At 46.4% G+C, this 20995-nt stretch overlaps 1 protein-coding gene across 1 annotated transcript in view; it reads right to left on the reverse strand.

Annotated features, from left to right (window-relative positions):
• Positions 1 to 20995, reverse strand: part of LOC144696111 (uncharacterized) — a 230647-nt gene that overhangs the window by 29749 nt on the left and 179903 nt on the right. The window contains exon 2 of the mRNA XM_078567410.1: positions 408 to 519. Coding sequence (XP_078423536.1) covers positions 408 to 519 — 112 coding nt within the window. The remainder of the gene's footprint in view (positions 1 to 407; positions 520 to 20995) is intronic.

Raw genomic sequence — 20995 nt, forward strand, 5'->3', positions numbered from 1 at the left:
GCTAGTTAGAGGTCGAGCAGCTCTTCAGTCCCAGCAGTGCCACCAGGAGCAGAAGCCACTGTTGGGGCTGTAGCTAGCCCTAGACCTGGGATGGGGCAGCCCATGTTGCTTGTTGCCCCACCGCGGGGTACAAGATGTGCCATCAACATCCCCCCCTCCCCTTGAGCCTTCATGCAGGCTGCCAGGGTATACCAAAGGCAGTGAGTTGATGCCCTTCTCCTGGGGCGAGGTGGGGAAGAAAGTTGGGGGAGGATAACGGGTGTAAAACTCCAGCCGATGAATTCGAGGGGAGGTTGTTCGTTGGTATCCTGGGGCATGTTAGAATAATTCAGTACTCACTCACTAGAAAGGGTGATGAACATTTAACAGAAACATGACATGCCACGTGGTGGATTGTTGCAACTTACACCCTGATCCTCCAGAACCAGAATAAACATTTTCATCCTCATCGTCTGACCCTGATCCTTCGAGATCTGTTAATGTTGCAAGGTCTTGGGTCTGTCTGGATGTATGGTACGTCTGGAATGAAAGACACAAGGGAACAAAATAAGCACCAAAGAACTAGATTTGACATTTGGCATCATCATTGGGAGTTTCCGCTAATTGTCCTGATTTGCAAAGAGGCTTCAACATTTAAACAGAAAGGACATTAATAAGTACACTGTAAAAGCTATTAAATATAATTATTTTGACTTTCACTAAGAAACTATTGATTATACCCCAAAAAACTCACAAATTGTTCTGTATATTTTTTAAACGTCATTTTCAATAATTTAAAATCAAAGTAGTCACAAGTGGTGGATTGACACTGTGATTTAAAAAGCTTATTTTTTTGTGATTGACCCATTTTCAGCCGTATTAATCAAACTGGACAAGTTAATCCCCTTAAATACATCAAGAAATATCTTTTAAGGTAAATAACCTTTTTTAAAAATACGTTTGAAAACATTGTCCAATTGCATTGGTTCTTTGCAGAGTTTTGCATGCAGTGATAAGGCAAATAAATTGAAGTTCAAGAAAAAAACGGGCACAATTTTGAGCAGCATTTCCACCAGTTTCGCTGACTGCACCCAAAGTGGGAACCCTGGAACCCCCCAATGTATTATCGAGACCCCCCCTCCACAAGCATCATTGTGGCAGCTTCAAAAAACACATACGTGCACATAATTGGTTAAAACTATAACAATAAGAGGAAAATTAAAAAAAAAATCTTGTGGGGGGGTATGGGCATTGCTAGCAAGGTCAGCGTTTATTGCCCATCCCTAGTTGCTCTCGAGAAGTTGGTAGTGGGTCGTCTGTTGCAGGTTGTGTGATGAAGGTGCTCCCGCGCTGCTGTTAAGCCAAGAGTTGCTTGATTTAGACCCAGTGACTGTAAAGCAACAGCAGTGACATCTGGTGTGATCTGGGAAGGACACTTGCAGGTGATGTTCTGATGTGCCTGCTGCCCCTGTCCTCCTGGGCTTGCTGGTTTGACAGGCGCTGTCAAAATGGCCAACGCGTGGACGAATTGTACCATCTCCAGTCAGGAGGCTCTGGGAATAAGACCCTGAGCTCCCTTTCTGCAGAGCTTCACATTCAAATCCCCAGCCTCAATTAACATTCAGACTCAACCAGGGTGCGGCAAGGGCTCAGCTGGGCTGCCAGGTGGCGCACAGGCACTTCCCTCGTTCTGGGCCGCACAACATCTCACCGGGAAGGAAAAGCTGACAAGAAAACCTTCCAGAAGCTGCAGTCATCTCCATCTTAGCCAACCAGACAGCAGGACTGACAGGCGCCTTGAAAGGAGTTTGAGAGGCCGAACGAGGGCCTCGGCTCGGCGCCAAAGTAACTGTTGAAACAATTCAGCCCTTCAAAGCGCAGCAGAAGACTACTGTGTTGTCACTAGGCTCATTTAACCTATTTCTGGCAAAGCACTAAAGGAAAGGAGTGCATGCAAACCAATCTGATTTAATGTCACCACAGCTATCACCACTGACAGCCCCGTAACTATCAGTTCTTCACCCAAGTGTACAGCTCAAAAAACTCTCTCCTACACGCTGACAGGGTGATGCCTGTAATTGTACTGCTGGGTGTTGTCAGCTGAATCGACAACACAGTGCAAACATTTCACTGACCCACCAAAAATAGTGTAGGGGCCTCTCAGCTAAACTGATGATAGCTGGGAATAAGTGAGTGCTTCTCCCCAACACATCCTCCTGACTGAAGAATAACTGGACGGAAGCTCAGAAGGTGATACCAATCCTATGTCCTCCACTCCTTCCTCTCGTTAAAAAAAAAAGCATTGGATCGAAACTCATGATTCTTGCTAATTTAGCTGAGGTCTCAATTAGTGCACAAGGATACAAATAAAATGATTAAAAAGGGAAGACTTGCATTTATTTAGTTCCTTTCACCACCACCAGACATCATAAAATGTTTTACAGCCAATTAAGTGCTTTTGAAATGTCATCATTTGAAATGGGGGCCTCAGTTTAACATCTCATCTGAAAGGCAGCACCCCCAACAGTGCAGTATCAGCCTCAATCTTTGTCCTTTGCAATTGCAGAGGTGAGGGTCCTACAACTGAGGCACAGCTGACACCTAGGTGGCAGTGATGGGACAGGTGAGTCTTTCGACTCCTTCCTCATTGTCCGGGCAACACTCTGGGGGCTACCCCAGATATTCAGCGCAATAAACATTCTAATGGGTTCAGCGGAAGCTACACCAGCTCAGGAAAAGCTTCACTAAATGAAGACTGAGGAAGGCCTCAAGACAGCCTGAAGCTCCCCAGAGGGGAATATGAATTTAGCAATGGACCCAACATGGCAAAATGAGAATGTTCAACGAGAAACACTTGAATCATGAGCTCTTTGAATCAGAGTGAATTATATCTGTTGTATCAGGAAAATACAACGTCAATATTTCAAATAAATTTATTTGCTGCATTAAATGGCAGTCTAGTCTAACCAAATTTTAAATCACTGGGTCAGTCTAATCTGAGTCCTCATTCACCAGACTAGTCCACAAGCTAACTGCAGTGAGTCTATTCTTCACTGGCTGACAGTTCAGTCTCTATGAGTCTTCTTGTAACCTCACTCCGCCATCTAACTCTGAGGCGAACAAACAAAGGTATCTAAAACAGAATTAAGGATTGATTGTTCATGAAATGACAATACGTCTCAGTCCTGGCGGGTAGCAAGAAAGCATGCAAACCCACAACACAGCTGAGAAACCGAGCCAATACTCTCCTGTGGTCTCGGTATATTTATTTTGAAACATAAAGCTGTGTCTCTTTCCCACACTGCACAGTAAAATAATCCTCTGCAAACTGTCTCAATATCAGACAGAAAAAAAAACTCTGAAATTATAGTCGACCGAGTGCAGAAAATTCTCATTAAATGCCATAGGGCTTTAACAAAACTCCGTCCAGTTTATAGTGTAGCTAAACATAGGTTTGGACAGGATGAGGGCTGTGGTACATGGTCATATTTGAACTACATTATACAATTAAAATTGGCTGTGTGGTATTGTTTCGAGAATTTATTTCTTACACGCCAGGCGGCTGCACCTGTAATCAATTGTAAATTTACTCAAATTTCTGACTTAAGGGAACCTGTAAGCATTGGTGGGATATTTTTTCTTCTCATCTCTCCTAATTGCCCTAACTTGGAGGGGGTGCAAATACATTGTTTCATCAAACAGAGTAAGATGCCATTCGGGCCATCGTGCCTATGCTGACTCTTGGAAAGAGCCATTCAGTTAGTCCCACACTCTTACTCTTTCTCTAACGCCCTTGCACTTTTTTTGTCTTTTCAAGGTTATATCCAGTTTCCTTTTAAAAAATCACTATTAAATCTGCTTCTACCGCCCTTTCAGGCAGATACTCGCCATGTAAAAACACTCCTTCCCATCTCCCCTCTGCTTCTTTGGCCAATTATCTTAAATCTGTGTCCTCTGGTGAATGACCCTTCTGCCAGTGGAAAGAGATTCTCCCAATCAAAACCCCTCAAGAATTTTAAACAACGCTATTTAAATCTCTCCTTAAGCTTCTGTGTTCTGAGGGGTGTTTTGATTGGGTGTGGTTCCGCAGGCCCCATCAACCAACCTCTCACCCCAAGAGCTGGGCAGGCTGTTTACATTTGGAGAACTAAATGCAATTCCATCCTTGTCCTGTTGTGGTAGGATACTTGCTAATACGTCACATATACTCATTTAAATATATGGTTATGTAAATAGTTATGTCATCACAGGAACGATGAAATGTCACAAGAGGCAGCTGCCATCTTGCTTGGTAAGTTTGTACAGTGAGTGTGCAGCAAATATAGCTACAGGAAGAAGCCTCTGTTAAAAAATCTGTGTTTAATCTTTACACCTGCCTTCAGCTTCGTTTGAATTCATCTATAACAAATCCAACTCACACTTTCCAGTGGTTGGCGTTCTGAGATGTGTTCTTCTATCTTGGACTCCAGGCGTGGGGCTTGGTTAATAGACAGACTGTAGACATTCTCTGGTATCTGCTTAACACTGGCTTATTAGTACTACATCTAAACAGCTTACAAAATAGGCATGTTGCTCCGAGGCAGGATTCCAACCTCTCTCTCTCTCTCTCTCTCGAGTCTAACTGAGCACATGACTGACTGATGTCAGTGGTACATCATCTACATCGTAGTGTTATTGTGGGGAGATGGTGGCGTAGTGGTAATGCTGCTGGACTAGTAATCCAGAGGTCCCCAGGCTAATCCTCTGGGGATGTGGACTCAAATCCCACCATGACAGTTGGTGGAATTTAAATTCAATTAATAAATCTGGAATATAAAAAGCTAATCTTAGTAATGGTGACCCTGAAACTATCATCAATTGTTATTAAAAACCCATCTGGTTCACTAATGCCCTTTAGGGAAGGAAATCTGCTGTCCTTACCTGGTCTGGTCTACATGTGACTCCAGACCCACAGCAATGTGGTTGACTTTTAACTGCCCCTCTGATATGGCCTAGCAAGCCAATCAGTTCAAGGGCAATTAGGGATGGGCAACAAATGCTGACCTTGCCAGTGACACCCACATCCCATGAAAGAAATAAATTGGCATATCCCATCTGTTAACCCTTTATACTACAGCTGGGGGAGGGTGTAAGTGGGGGCAAGTGGGGATTGGGAGGCCTGACTCCTTCCTTCCACTCCCTAGACCAGAGTTGAGGTCAAGTGTAGAGCTCCAAAAGCTGCCATACTTGAGATTAGCTAACTCGGTACATCTTGGTGATCAGTGTATATGTTCATGAAACAACCTGACTGTTATACTTCTCAACAGATGACATAAATCCTTGAACTGGGTGTCTGTGCGAGGTCTGCGCATCTGGCGTCAACAGCACCGTGAGAATAGAAAATAGCTGTCACACCTCTTTGCCTTTAAAGCATTTTGTAGTTAGATCCCCGGCTTGATTTGCCAGCATTTATCGTTGCTTTTCTATCAAAGGGTGTGTCCAAAACTATTTTCCTTCAACACAGAAGTGGCTGCGTAACTGACCCATAAGAGAGAGGGTGAGAGGAAAAAGGGGGGGAGTTGAGTGAATCAGCACAAGTAACAACAGAGCCCTCTGCGTGGAAATTTCAAAGGTTGGACTGAATCCACCTGGACACCGAGGGCGGAAATCTTTGCTCAGCGGGCGGGCACACGCCCGACCTGACCGAGCGTGAAACGACGTGCGTTGACGTCGGTCTAGCGTGCCGGCATCGATGCGCAGTCACGCGATAGCTCAGTCGGCGGGCGTGCGCCGGAGTCGGCAGCATGTCCGCCAATATTTAAAAGACTTAAGGCCGTTGAATAATCAATTAACCTAAATTTTTCGCCGCCTGTCCAACCTAACAGTTGGCGGGCAGGCGAAAAGGCCAAGCGGCCTTTGTAATTTTTTTGGAAACCTCATCCACGAGCAAATAAAAATATAAGTCTTACCACGGAATGAATAACATGTCCCTGCTGATGTGACAGAGTCGCGCGAGGGGACACGTTTTATTACATTTTTTATTTTCTTCATTTTCATTTGTTAACAACGCTTCATCTCCCTGAGTCAGCGCCGTGCCCCAGGGAGACTATCAAGCGCTCACTCGCGCACATGCGTGAAGTTCATGCTCGGCTGCACTCGCCCTCCTCCCCCCCACCCCCCCGCCCGCCGCCCGCACAGGCAGCGGTGCCGCTCACGTTTCTCGCTGGGTGGGCCTTAATTGTCCCACCAGCGTAAAATTGCGGTACGGTCCCAATCACGGGATGGCGGCCGGCTTCCCGAGCGTCCCTCCTGCCCCCACCGAGCCCGCACGCCAAGGCCAAAACTCTGCCCCCAAGAGTCTTACATTCAATGAGAGTTAGGCTGAGCCTGTAACAGGAAACCTGATTCAACCATACATTCGCAGAGAACAGAGGCCAGAGAATGTTCACAATATTAAGACAGTTTCCAATGATCGTTGGAATTTGAGTTTGGGAAGTGTTTCAACTCTTTGTAGGAAATCTTCCAGCACTTTAGCTGGCCATCGTTTTTAGGATATGAAGAAAGTCCCAAGTTCCATTCCCGGTCTGAGCAGAGTCAGGACAACAAATAGGATTCTACACTTGCCTTTGCCTGGGGTAGGAGAGGTGAGAGTCAAACCTGATCACTATCCAGTGATTCCTATCAGAGAGTGCATCAAGTGATGGCAGAACCTGCCTACACCAGGAATCCTGGGGCAAGTAACTCACCTCTGGACTCTTCAAAGCCTGTCCACCATCTACAAGGCACAAGTCAGGAGTGTGATGGAATACTCCCCACTTGCCTGGATGAGTGCAGCTCCCACAACACTCAAGGAGCTTGACACCATTCAGGGCAAAGCAGCCCGTCTGATTGGCACCCCCATCCACCACCTTAAACATTCACTCCCTCCACCACCAACGCACAGTAGCAGCAGTGTGTACCATCTACAAGATGCACTGCAGAAACTCACCAAAGGCTCCTTCAACAGCACCTTCCAAACCCATGACCTCTACCATCTAGAAGGACAAGAGCAACAGATGCATGGGAACACTGTCACCTGGAAACCCCCCTCCAAGCCCCACGCCATTCTGACTTGCTATTCTTTCAGTGTTACAGGGTCAAAATCCTGGAACTCCCTCCCTAACAGCACTGTGGGTGTACCTACACCACACGAGCTGCAGTGGTTCAAGAAGGCAGCTCACCACCAATTTCTCAAGGGCAACGAGGGGTGGGAATCAAATGCTGCCTAGACACTGGTGCCCACATCCCATGAATGAATAAAAAGGTTGGTGAGAAAAAGAATGATTTTACTGCTGCACAGTATTTCTTTGGGAACATTAGAGAAACAGCAAAAGCCTCAAAACCATTGTCGGGCTGGTCAGTCTAAATTCAGAGGAGTGCAACTAAATATTGGATCCCCGCAGACAAGTTCGAAGGGGGTACCATTAAAATCAGACTTTTCAATACTTCAGTGCAGCATCGAGGGAGCACAGCACTGTCAGAATTGCCAACTGCAGGATGAGACGCTAAACCAAGGCCCTGTCTGGCCCAGGTGGACATAAAGGACCCCATGGCACTATTTCAAAGGACAGCAAGAAGGTTCTCCCGTGTATCATGCCAAATATTTATTCCTTAACCAACATTACTAGAAACAGATTAGCCGATTGTTCACTGCTGTTTGTGGGGACTTGCTGTAAGCAAATTGGCTGCTGTCTTCCCTACTTTGTTTGCAACAGTGACAGCAGCTGAAGAGTACTTCATTGATTGTAAAACACTTTGGGTGTCTTAAAGTTTGTGAAAAGCACTATATAAACGCAAGTTCTTTCTTTATTGTCTTCCTTTTCTTAAAATTGCCTTTATTTCATGTTAATTAGACCCAAATATTTAGCAAGAGAAAATGTGATGACCATACCCAAGACATAAATAGGAGGCTGTCATTCATGGGGTCATGAGGTTGGATTATACGGTGCCCCCCCCAGCCGGTGGTTTTGAAGGTGGGAGACACGTAAAATCCAGCAGGTGGCCTTCTGACCGCCTACCCGCCCACCCGCTGACCAGTCTGAATTACAGAGGACAGAGGAGAAAGGGGTTGGGCTGCCCTTAGGCCTATTGAGACCCTCAGTGGTCTCCACTCCTGGCCGGGGCTGCTGGGACTACAGAGCTGCCAGCCATCCGATTGGCCAGTAGCTCTCTAAGGTGGGACTTCCTCCTGAAAGAGGGGCAGAAGTCTCGCCTCAAGGCAATTAATGCTGCTCCCAGCGTTAAATCGCACTGAGGCAGCCATGAGGATTGTGGGCAGGCTCCCCACCCTGCCACCGACATTTTAGCCGGGAGTGTGGCGGGGACTGGGGCGCCCATAAAATCTAGCCCATAGAATCATTATGGCATAGAAGGAGGCCATTCGGCCTTTGGGGTCCATTCTGGCTCTCTGTAGAGCAATCTAGTCCGTCCCATTGCCCCGCTCAATCTCCATAGCCCTGCAAGTTTAACGTACCAGCCTCAGTGAGGGGAAACATCAATAAGAAATCTAAGGATAGGCCACCCAAACATGACACTATTAAATTATACACCTTGTTTTAATTCCCCTTAAAATCCTACACTTTGTTTTAGTTCCCTGTGAAACAGTACATCTTTATAACTTAAATCTGAAACTCAACCAATTTCTTTCACATTTTAAATCTATAGGTTGCTTCAAAATCTTGGTGATTATCCGGATAATCTCTGTTCCAAGTTGGATTTCTCCTTTTAAAAGCAACAGCACATAGTTGGAAAGATTACAAGAGCTGGATATGTATTTAAGCTATTTCAGGTTAACATCCTTTCAAGAGAGTGACCTCTTTCTGTCTTCACGTTGATGTTTATTCCTGTGCTCTCCCATTGGCTCAGGCGGCTGCTGCGTGCCAAGTCATGTGGCAATGAGCCACGCAGGATGGGAACAGTTCCAGCTCTAATCCCAGCTCCCTTGCCAAGTTAGTTGGGGGGAGCTGAGTAGAAGCAAAGCTCACCACACTATTCCCGAGGAAGAGGAAAAGATAAATCAGCCCCAGATTCCCACTCCTGATGACTAGCCAATGGCCCATACTGGGAGGTACGTCCGGATGCGCGGTGAGAAGAGAATTAGATGGTGTGTGCGGTGCCTACTGCAGTCGAATAGCCATGCCACCACTTATCATTCGGGCTCACCCACATTTTCACCTGGCACCCCACAGCAACTGTCAGGGAACTCTAACCCAAAAGGTAAAATAATCCCGATAGCCCCGATTTTGTTCTTGAATCCCATTTGTCCTCTGGTCTCCTGAGTCCTGCTGAGATCGCACGCAAGGCAGCTAGGCCATGGCCTCAGACTCTGCCTTGGCTATTCAGTAAGTGACCTCCTGGTGGTGTTAATTTCCCAACTCAAGCTACCAGCCTCGGTAGACAAAATCCGGCCCTTAGTGTTCAATTTAAAACTGGGGCTCAGGATTTAAAATTGGACCTATTCTTGGAGATTTAATTGCATGATTTCCTGCTTTCAGCCAAAAGGCAAATGCCGCCTATAGCGCAGTATTCCTTCAGTACTTCACTGGATTGTCGGCCCAGATTGTTGTGCTCCAGTCTCGGAGGGCAACTTGAACCCATAATCTTCTGTCTGAGAGTGCTACCAACTGAGCTACCACTGATGTGAGGCAGGACAGTGGCAAAGTGGTAATGTTGCTGGACTAGTGATCCAGTGGCCTAGGCTAAGGAGTTCAAATCACACCACGACAGCTGGGGAAACTTAAATTCAATTAACTAACAAATCTGGAATAAAACGCTAGCCTCATTAATAATAATCAAGGAACTACTGGGTTGTTATGAAAACTCACCTGGTTCACTCATGTCCTTTAGGGAAGGAAATCTGCCATCCTTGCCTGGGCTAGCCTACATGTGACTCCAGACCTACAGCAGTATGGTTGACTTTTAACGGCCTATAGCAAGCCACTCAGTTATTAGTTGGCTCACCACCACCCAACTCAAGGGCAATTAAAGATGGGCAATAAATACTGGCCTTGCCAGCGATGCTCATATCCCAAAGAATGAATAACAAAACCCACTTCCCCATCTGCATACTCAATCTTTAAAAAGTAAAAGAAAAACGCACCAGCTTTTCCCCAGTGCCCATGATGATTTTTCTCTTGGGGTTGCTGTATTTGAGAGATTAAGCTTTATCCTGGGGGTGTCAGGACAATTTCTGGAGGGTTGGTGATGTCCTCGCACAAACAACACCTACAACCACCACGCCTAAAATGATGAAAGGTTTTGAAAGAGAGAGGAAGTTTTTCCATTTGTGACAAGAGCAGAAGTAAAGGGGCATCAATCTACGACGGTCACCAAGAAACCCAAGAGGGAATTCAGAACAAATTTCTTTATCCAAAAAGTGGTGAGAATGTGGAACTTGCCAGCGCAGACAGCAGTCGAGGTGAATAGTATAGATGGATTTAAGGGAAAGGTGGACAAGTGGCGACAAGGGAATAGAGGGTTATTGATGATAGATTTAGATGAGGAAAGATGAAAGGTGGCTAGAGTTATAAATGCACTTGGCATGAACTGGTTGGGCTGAAAGACCTGTTTCTCTGCTGTACGTTCTATGTAATTCTACGCAATCACCTTCCCAGATTTACATTGCCATCTGCCAGCATTCGTAATGTAGTTTTACTCCTTCAGTGTAAGACTCGCACATTGTGAACACGTCAGGATTTCACCAGGAGCTGGACCGCGTGCAGTCGAATCAATCCCTGGACACCAGCAATCTGTTACGCTTATATCCGTGACTGGGCAGGTCCCCATCACAACTATTTTTCTCTTGGCTGTAACAAATCAATTGCCCCGGCCATTATCACTGGCAGCTGCAGCAACAAAACTAACGCGTTAAGCAGCGTGTATTTTGAAGGTGAGATGATGTAAACTTTAACGGAATACACTGTTGGGATACGGTATTGTGAAAGTAGCGTTGTCATAAGGAGTCACACTCCAGTATCTTGGGGCAGGTGATTCATTGAGAATTGGCGGTTTCTGGTGTGCAAACCAAAAATTCCCCATAGCAAAGTCCTTACAAAGCAGCAGTTCTCCCAGTGTGGACGAGGGTCCTCCGGGGTGGACTGCAGACTGACCCAAAATGCAAATCATTGACACGCAACTGCGCAGCCGAGGTCATATGAGGGGAGCAATACCCTAGCTGACCAGGAGAGCGACCATGCCAGCAATGTGGAGCACAGCGCCCCCTACAGGTGTGATCAATGTCTGGCAATTTCAGCCCAATGCTTTCAATGTAATCCAATAGGACACTTCGGGGAAACTGTGCAAAGCCAAAACATCAAAATGCACAGAAGATCCCAAGAGGATTCACAAGGTAGAGACAAGACAGTGCACCAAGAAGGCACACAACCATGCTTCCTGAGTGAGGTCAAAGATCCTGGATTTTCATTCTGGAATGCGAACATCTCAGTTAAGGGCCGTCTCACAAACTTGAAGTTGGATATGGGAGCCAGGGTTACAGTTCTATTGGCAGAGGGGCCTCTGGCTACAAACAACAGACACACCACTTTATGGGTTCGGCGGAATCTGGCCATAGGCATGATTCTGGAACCGTTAAGGTCCGGCGGCAAACAAATTTTCGAGCTGATGCACATCATCTCTAACCGGTCTTTTCCTCTCTTGAGCAGAGATACCTGTGCAGCCCTGAATGTCCTCAAAACAGCAGAAGATGTCAAGGCAGCCATTCTCACAAATATATAGAACTGCAAGTACCCGAGAACTCCGACAGGAAAGATTCTCTCAAATGGGACTTCAGCTCTGAACTGTCTTCTCTCTTTGCAAAGCAGGTTTGTCCACTTTGTTACAGGTGCCAGGAACTCCTCGTTGGTCAGACCAGCCAACCGCCCAGATGGTTACCATGACGCCTTGAGCAAATGGCAATCAAGTGAGGAACCAGCAATATGAGCCCCTATGGCCTATGGCTCGAACATAAGTTGGAGAGATAAACCCTGAGACCAAAGAGCAGATTCTGCAATCCCCAGCCAGCAAGACCGTGCCCCACAAACAATTCTGGAACCGAGTAGCAGCCAAACACAGCCAAATGCAAAGGTGAGCTTCCTACCACCCTTATAACAGAAAAACACCATCTTCCATCCAACCGTGCTTCACAGCGAAACACATGAAGGAAGGAGAGAAAAACGCACTATAGAGACGAGTCCAGAGTTTGTCTGCCCTGTAAAGAGAGGGATAAACCGACTGCAATCTATCACTACAATTGGGGAATCAACAAAGAGAGAAATCCAATGCCGAAGAATGGGAAAAAAGGATAAAAAGACATCCAGATGCCAGAGCAACCTTCAATTCGACCAAATTGACCTGCAGCCACAGAGCCTACCAATCCTCCCATAGCGGTGACAGCAAGATATGGAAGGGTTAGAAAGCCTCCAGGCCACCTGAACCTATGAACTCAGAGAATGGTGGTGGGGGGAGATGGGGTATTAGTAATGCTGCAATACATGGGATAAACTGTAAATAATAACTTGTAAATACATTGGATAAAGATTGGGGAAGGTATAGTATAAGGGGCTGGCGCATAATGGCCCATTATGTGGGACTGAATACAGCCTACACAGTGATGACCTGCACCTAGGAGTCAGTGTAGTGTTGGACAGAGCCATGTGTAGAAACAAGCATGGAAACAGCTCCTAGCTTGGTCCTTTACCGTACCTATGTATATAGTTTCTGGTAGTTAATAAATACTGTTGAACTACCTAAGACTACGAATATCTTAATAAGACCTACTGAACTACACCCAGCACCTTACAGCACGGTGCATGAAGCTACTTAAGATCATTCTAAAGAAAGATGTGACCAATAAAACTTGCCCTTTCTGTGCATCTCCAATTTTTAATTGTCTGTAGCTGGATGACTTAGTTTGCTACTTTTGCAGGGAACTCAATCAAACTTCAAGGTAGCATTTTCGCTTTAAATAACTCAGCATCAGAGTACCAATTATTTCCAGTTTCCGCAAGATTATCCTGTTCGTTACAAGCCAAATGCTGAATTTGACACCGGGCTGTATCTTTCCGACCTTGTGAATTTCTCATTAATGAGAACCAGCTGCCCTTGTAACTACAGGCAGTTTCAGCGTGTCATATACTCCAGGAATCTCCAAATGATCTCCAGATGGGCAAAACACAGGCTTCAGTTACTGATTTATGGTTGGGCTTGAAATTGGATGGGTTATGCATCTCGTTCTGTGTGCACAATCTCTATTCTGTTAGTCAGGTTCACATGGTGCTGGCCCGCTTGAAAAGAAAAGGACACACAGTGTGAGAAACGTGGGACAATTCCAAAAATCAAGGGAGTTTTTTTAGGAGCTGAAAGGAGAATTTCCTTTGAACTCCACCCAAACTGCACCGATGACTGTGGGAGTTCTGACAGACACTGCCAAGAGGTAGCAGGAAGGCGGGGGGGGGAGAGCCACAATTCTAGACGGACCAAGTTCCTGACGGTCCTCTGGTGCCAGACAATGTTTAGAAGCTGTGTGCTTCCTAACTGTGGGGTGCGAAATGATGAGCGAGTCAATGCTGGCCATTCTTGAATGCCGTCAAGTGGCTGCTTTGTAGATCCCCGATTTCCATCGCTCCATCGTTGGTGGCCGTGCCTTCAGCTGCCTGGGCCCTAAACTCTGAAATTCCCTCCCTAAGCCTCTTCCCCTCTCTCACACTCTCTCTCCTCTAAATCACTCCTTAAAATCTATCTCTTTGGTTAAGCTTTTGGTCGCCTTGTTCAAATGTGTTTCAGTGTCAAATTTAGTTTGCTAGTGAAACTAACCTAGTGAAACACCTTAGGATATTTTACTACATTAAATGTGCTTATAAATAGAAGTTGTTTCAAGAATAGCACCAATGATTCACCTAACATAATGGACTTAACTGTGTGTTGCAGAGGGTAAGAGAATTTCAGTTCAGGGTGTTTGATGGTACAAAGATCAGCTCTGTAAGTTCAGCTTGTTCTGTTCTAGCTTTAGGGGGGTATTAACTATCAACATGGCTCTTAACAAGTATTGTTATCAAATTAATAATACAGCAAAACGTTCAGTGAGAAGTCAGGTTGTGTGGAGTACAGGAGCCTGTGCACATCATAAAATCTGCATCCTCTGGAAACTCAGAAATATTTAAACCTTGAAATGGTCTAGTCCTTTTAATTCAAAGCAGCTGAACTCAAATTGTCTGTTCTAATATGCCTTGAGGAGATAGGAGCATGCCATCACTAGAAGGGAAGTGTGTCATGTGATCCAGTCTCAGTTTCACTTTGGCTTGTGAGCAGAGCACAGCAAACACAGCTCTATTGCTGATGCCTTCAAGCTTCCTCCCTTTGTATAGCTGTTCTTGTGTACCTCGTCTAAATAAATGAACCCACAATGTGTTTACCTAATGCCGTATGAGTGATTGGTGTCTTTATATCATTCTAAAAACATGACATTATCCAAACATTATTTTTTCTTTGGCACTAAATGTCCTCTTTGTGTTATTTATGTTCGTTTTTAAAACAACACAACCTGAATTATTAGTAATAGACTGTGCTTGAGTCTGCTTAAAGGTGAATGACACTATTGTCAGATCAGTATGCCCAGTGTGGCTGTCTCATGATAACACTTTGAACAGGGTACTGCAGTGCGATTTGAAGCCTGTAATCATGCAATAATACAACTCTCCTCTACAAAAGCTGAGATGGTGCTCCCTCCTGCAAAGTCTGCTGAGAAAATCTGCCTCGATATCGACAGGTGAGCTTACCAATTTACAGAGGGAACAAAAGTCCGTTGGTGGGTCAGTATTTAGTAGGGATTGTTTGGTGACTGTCTTCCTGTGAATGGAAATTCTACCCACTTTAAAATGGGAAATAGCAGCATTGCCTATCGTTTACATTTAACAGTAAAAACTAGAATCAAACATCTGTTCAATCGAACACTCCTGTTCCTAAGATAGTCCTCTCCCTGAGAAAATCATTTTTGGGATTCCCACGGGCGTGAATTCTAAAATTTGTTCAGGCGGGTGGCGGTTTTATGATCTATGCAGGACTCAGGGCATTTGTCATCGAAGGAGAGACCTGGTAATGCTATTGCTGCTGTAACCCGCGATGCACTCAGTTTTCAGATCCTCTCCAACAAAGGCCAACACCCTCTGTTCAGGGTCACAGGGTGTCGCTATCAACCCCAAACAACGTCAAACGTATTGTCAACATGTTGGTTATGTTTAAGAAAAAAATCCCCAGCCCCTTTTATGGGTTATTAACATTCAACCATCGCCACTAAATGAATTTAAAGATGTAATCCAATCCGAGGTTCACTGTTGTTAATGACATTACCCGTTACCCTCAATGGGATTCCTGCTAGAATAAATCATTTGGGAGAGATCTCAGTTGGCCGTGGTCATTTTGCTGCTGATGTGAATTCCTGCTGCACTGGCTATCATTCATCCCAAAATGAAACCCCCTCCATCAACTTCAAGTTTGTTTCCCGACGGATTTGCGCTCACTTTAATTCTATTTTTCATCGAAGCAGGCAATTCTTTTGTTTTCTCCTTCTCCCTTCCCCATCACTTTAGAAAAGAACTGACTAGGGGATGGTGTCTGCAGGCACTCTATCCCAGGGTAGCTCAACCCAAGCGGTGCTCCTACATGTGCGCAGTCCAACACTGCGTCAGCGGCCTAGTTTAGGGTCTTCACAGTCAAACTCAATCCCTTCACTAACTGAAAAGCAAAATACTACAGACACAGGAAACCTGAAATAAAAATAGAAAATGCCAGAAATACTCAGCACGTCAGGCGGCATCTGTGGAGACAGAAACAGGGTTAATGTTTCAGACGGTGAGTGACCTGAAATGTCAACCCTCTTTCTCTCTACGCAAATACTGCCTGACTTACAGAACCACCATTTTCTGTTTTTTAATTCATTCACTAATTGTTTACACACTTAAGTGTTTTTCAATGGGGGGGGGGCAATCAGATTTCCCCATCTCCACCCCTGACTCCCAGCCTTTCCATAGACCAGAGGTGCTGAGGAACACAGCGGTGCTCCCCAAATTCAGCACAGACCAGCAAGGAAACCCAGGCCTTTCCTGAAAATCTTCGTGCACAGATGTGAGGTGGGGGCAGGATTGGGATCAAATGTGATGGATCTCATGGTTGAATAATCCATTAACACTCTTTTGCCATGCTCATGTGTGAAGAATGATGATTTGAGGCTAAGTGGGGACGATTAGTCAGGAGAGGACAGGACCATAAAGGGAAGAAGAGGAGGAGTTCAAAGGCAGTGTGTGTGCACTGGTATAAGAGAGCAGGGCAGAACTGGTGTAACAGAGCAGGGCAGACACTGGTGTAACAGAGCAGGACAGACACTGGTATAACAGAGCAGCACAGACACTGGTGTAACAGAGCAGGACAGACACTGGTGTAACATAGCAGGACAGACACTGGTATAACAGAGCAGGACAGACACTGGTGTAACAGAGCAGGATAGACACTGGTGTAACAGAGCAGGACAGACACTGGTATAACAGAGCAGGACAGACACTGGTGTAACAGAGCAGGATAGACACTGGTGTAACAGAGCAGGATAGACACTGGTGTAACAGAGCAGGACAGACACTGGTATAACAGAGCAGGACAGACACTGGTGTAACAGAGCAGGACAGACACTGGTATAACAGAGCAGGACAGACACTGGTATAACAGAGCAGGACAGACACTGGTGTAACAGAGCAGGACAGACACTGGTATAACAGAGCAGGACAGACACTGGTGTAACAGAGCAGGACAGACACTGGTGTAACAGAGCAGGACAGACACTGGTGTAACAGAGCAGGATAGACACTGGTGTAACAGAGCAGGACAGACACTGGTGTAACAGAGCAGGAGACACACTGGTGTAACAGAGCAGGAGACACACTGGTGTAACGGAGCAGGGCAGACACTGGAGTAACAGAGCAGGGCAGACACTGGTGTAACAGAGCAGGGCAGAACTGGTGTAACAGAGCAGGATAGACACTGGTGTAACAGAGCAGGACAGACACTGGTGTAACAGAGCAGGACAGACACTGGTGTAACAGAGCAGGACAGACACTGGTGTAACAGAGCAGGACAGACACTGGTGTAACAGAGCAGGACAGACACTGGTGTAACAGAGCAGGATAGACACTGGTGTAACAGAGCAGGACAGACACTGGTATAACAGAGCAGGACAGACACTGGTGTAACAGAGCAGGACAGACACTGGTGTAACAGAGCGGGAGACACACTGGTGTAACAGAGCAGGACAGACACTGGTGTAACAGAGCAGGACAGACACTGGTGTAACAGAGCAGGACAGACACTGGTGTAACAGAGCAGGGCAGACACTGGTGTAACAGAGCAGGACAGACACTAGTGTAACAGAGCAGGGCAGACACTGGTGTAACAGAGCAGGGCAGACACTGGTGTAACAGAGCAGGGCAGACACTGGTGTAACAGAGCAGGGCAGACACTGGTGTAACAGAGCAGGAGACACACTGGTATAACAGAGCAGGGCAGACACTGGTGTAACAGAGCAGGGCAGACACTGGTGTAACAGAGCAGGAGACACACTGGTATAACAGAGCAGGACAGACACTGGTGTAACAGAGCAGGGCAGACACTGGTGTAACAGAGCAGGGCAGACACTGGTGTAACAGTGCAGGACAGACACTGGTGTAACAGAGCAGGAGACACACTGGTATAACAGAGCAGGACAGACACTGGTGTAACAGAGCAGGGCAGACACTGGTGTAACAGAGCAGGAGACACACTGGTATAACAGAGCAGGACAGACACTAGTGTAACAGAGCAGGGCAGACACTGGTGTAACAGAGCAGGAGACACACTGGTATAACAGAGCAGGACAGACACTGGTGTAACAGAGCAGGGCAGACACTGGTGTAACAGAGCAGGGCAGACACTGGTGTAACAGTGCAGGACAGACACTGGTGTAACAGAGCAGGGCAGACACTGGTGTAACAGAGCAGGATAGAACCAGTGTAACAGAGCAGGGCAGACACTGGTGTAACAGAGCAGGATAGAACCAGTGTAACAGTGCAGAACAGACACTGGTGTAACAGAGCAGGGCAGACACTGGTGTAACAGAGCAGGATAGACGCTGGTGTAACAGAGCAGGAGACATACTGGTGTAACAGAGCAGGACAGACACTGGTATAACAGAGCAGGATAGAACCAGTGTAACAGAGCAGGGCAGACACTGGTGTAACAGAGCAGGATAGAACCAGTGTAACAGTGCAGGACAGACACTGGTGTAACAGAGCAGGGCAGACACTGGTGTAACAGAGCAGGATAGAACCAGTGTAACAGAGCAGGGCAGACACTGGTGTAACAGAGCAGGATAGACGCTGGTGTAACAGAGCAGGACAGACACTGGTATAACAGAGCAGGAGACATACTGGTGTAACACAGCCGGAGACATACTGGTGTAACAGTGCAGGACAGACACTGGTGTAACAAAGCAGGACAGACACTGGTGTAACAGTGCAGGACAGACACTGCTTTTCATTGTACATACAGTAACTTGCCTATCACTTGGAGAAACAAAAAAACAGAGCTGCCCCTTTTTAAAGAAAAAAAACAGTGCAATTTGTCAATTTATAATAGGGTATAAATGACAGGGACATGCAACTGTATAACACTGCAGTAATATGCAACATTCAATCAAAACGCTAAGTCACAGTAATATAGAGCCTACAAGTTTCAGTGTCCAGCTGCCCCACTGACTAATTCAGAACAGTTACACAGGCTGTAATATTTCACACACCAGTCAAGTGTAAAAGCATTTTTAGTGCTCTTTGAGCTAAAGGATACAAGTGCATGTGACCAGAAAGGGCTTGAAGTCTGTAACTCACCCCAAGAGGAACACATTCTCTCTATCTCTCTCTCCAATTACCTAGTTAGAAGTCCTGCAACACCCTCCCTGTGTACCTACAACGCATGGACTGCAGTGGTTCAAAAAGGTGGTTCACCATCACCTTCTCAAAGGCAACTGAGGATGGGCAATAAATTCTGGTTTTCCACATGATGCTCGCATCCCGTGATCAAATAATAATTTTTAAAAGTTCTATTAAAAGATCGAGATGCATTTTCATGCAAAAAGACAAGTGAGTGAACTGGGTTACTTCAAGTCATCAAGTGAAGTATGAAAAGTCCCTGAGATGGTGTTGGGGTTGTGCAGAGTTGCTTCCAGAGGGGGTGTGGGGGGTCATTAAAAGGCACTCAGTGCCTGATTATGGGGCTTGGCATCAGGCAAGGGGAGGCGGGCGGGCTCAATAAGTGCCACCCTCTTGACCTTGCTTCCGGCCCTCCACCCCACCTCCCGCCATCACTCACCTGTGGCCTGGGATCCACAACGACCCTAGGCCTCTGGTGGGTGCCGTGCTGGCAACAGCCATTGCCTCTCTCCCAGTGGGTGCTGCCGTTCAATAGGGCGGCTGGCCAATGGGCATAAGGGGCTTTTGCCCCTGGGCTTCTTGATCCTGGGGGTAAGCTGGCTCGTCGGGTACCCCAAGTGGAACAAGATGCAGTGGGCTCTCCCAAAAAGAGGCAAACATGGGGCTGTCACCAGCTGTCCGGGCAGCAGCTGACACCCCCGTCCCTTCCACAAGGTCCTGCCCCTGAGACTCAACACACGGTTTGCATACTCAAACTCATTCTTTCCCAGGTCCTCAAAGCTATGAAACTTCTTTGCAGTCACAGTCTTTGTTCAACAACGCGCAGGCTCTTAAAACCCACACACAATGTCCCGCATCCATCATCCTTGCTTGTCGATGTTCCGCAGTGTAGGAAATGACCCTCCACATAGCTTCCTCAATTTTGGTGGGGGGGGGGGTGGGTAGGAATGGCCTGTAGCACGATAAGGAGGCCCCAGAGGATTTAAGGTTTTATTTTTGCGAAATAATCGCCATTATTAATCAATGAAAGCTCTCACTGCCACCCAGTTGGTCAGGAATTGTTTATTTCCAGTTGTTTATTTTTAACCTGGAAGTAGTTACTATAATGTTGTGTAACCTCAGGTTGTTAAGGGTCAAGATGCCCCAACTGGGTTCAGATTTATTACTGTTCAGTCCCTTAGTCTGAAGTCTCAGCAGCATATGGTGCCAATCACAGGAACATGTGGTAGCTGGACAATAACCAAATAAACACATCAAGTCATGACACAGGAAATGAGCAGTCGTGGGTTATACTTTTCCCAGCACCCCTTAATGCTTTAGGTAAACCTGCAGTACCCATAATTCATCTGCTGTTTTGTCAGGGCCTCTGTGGAGGTTCCAGCCATCGAATCATTGAAGGCCTTTTACTTGAGTCTTTACTGTTGTCAGCACATTGACGTTAGCTTTCAAGGACCAAAATGGGAGAGAAACACAAGTGGTTGGGTTATCTTCCGGTTCATAGGATCACAGAGCAGAAGGAGGCCATTCAGCCCATCGTGTCCATGTTGGCTCTTTGCAACAGCAAATCAGAACCCTCCTCTCCCCTGCCCTTTCCCTGCAGCCCAGCAATATTATTCCTCTCAGGTGCTTTTCAATTCCCTTCGGAAAGCCGCGACTGAACCTGCCTCCACCACACTCTCGGGCAGCGCATTCCAGATCCTAACAACTCACTGTGTAAAATTTGTCCTCATGTCGCCATTGCTTCTTTTGCCAAACATTGGGTTCAGTGGCTTTGTGGTAATGTCACCTGACTAGTAATCCAGAAGCCCTAGCCAATGCTCTGGGGACATGGGCTGAAATTCCACCCCGGCAGCTGGTGGCCATGAAACTATCATCGATTGTTGTAAAACCCCACCTGGTTCACTAATGTCCTTTACGGAAGGAAATCTGCCGTCCTTACCTGGTCTGGCCTGCTTGTGACTCCAGACCCACAGGAATGTGGTTGACTCTTAGCTGCCCCCTGAAATGGCCTAGCAAGCCACTCAGTTCAAAGACAATGAGGGATGGGAAACAAATAT

The sequence above is a fragment of the Cetorhinus maximus genome, chromosome 21, assembly GCF_964194155.1.
Source record: "Cetorhinus maximus chromosome 21, sCetMax3.hap1.1, whole genome shotgun sequence".
NCBI classification, from domain to species: domain Eukaryota; kingdom Metazoa; phylum Chordata; class Chondrichthyes; order Lamniformes; family Cetorhinidae; genus Cetorhinus; species Cetorhinus maximus.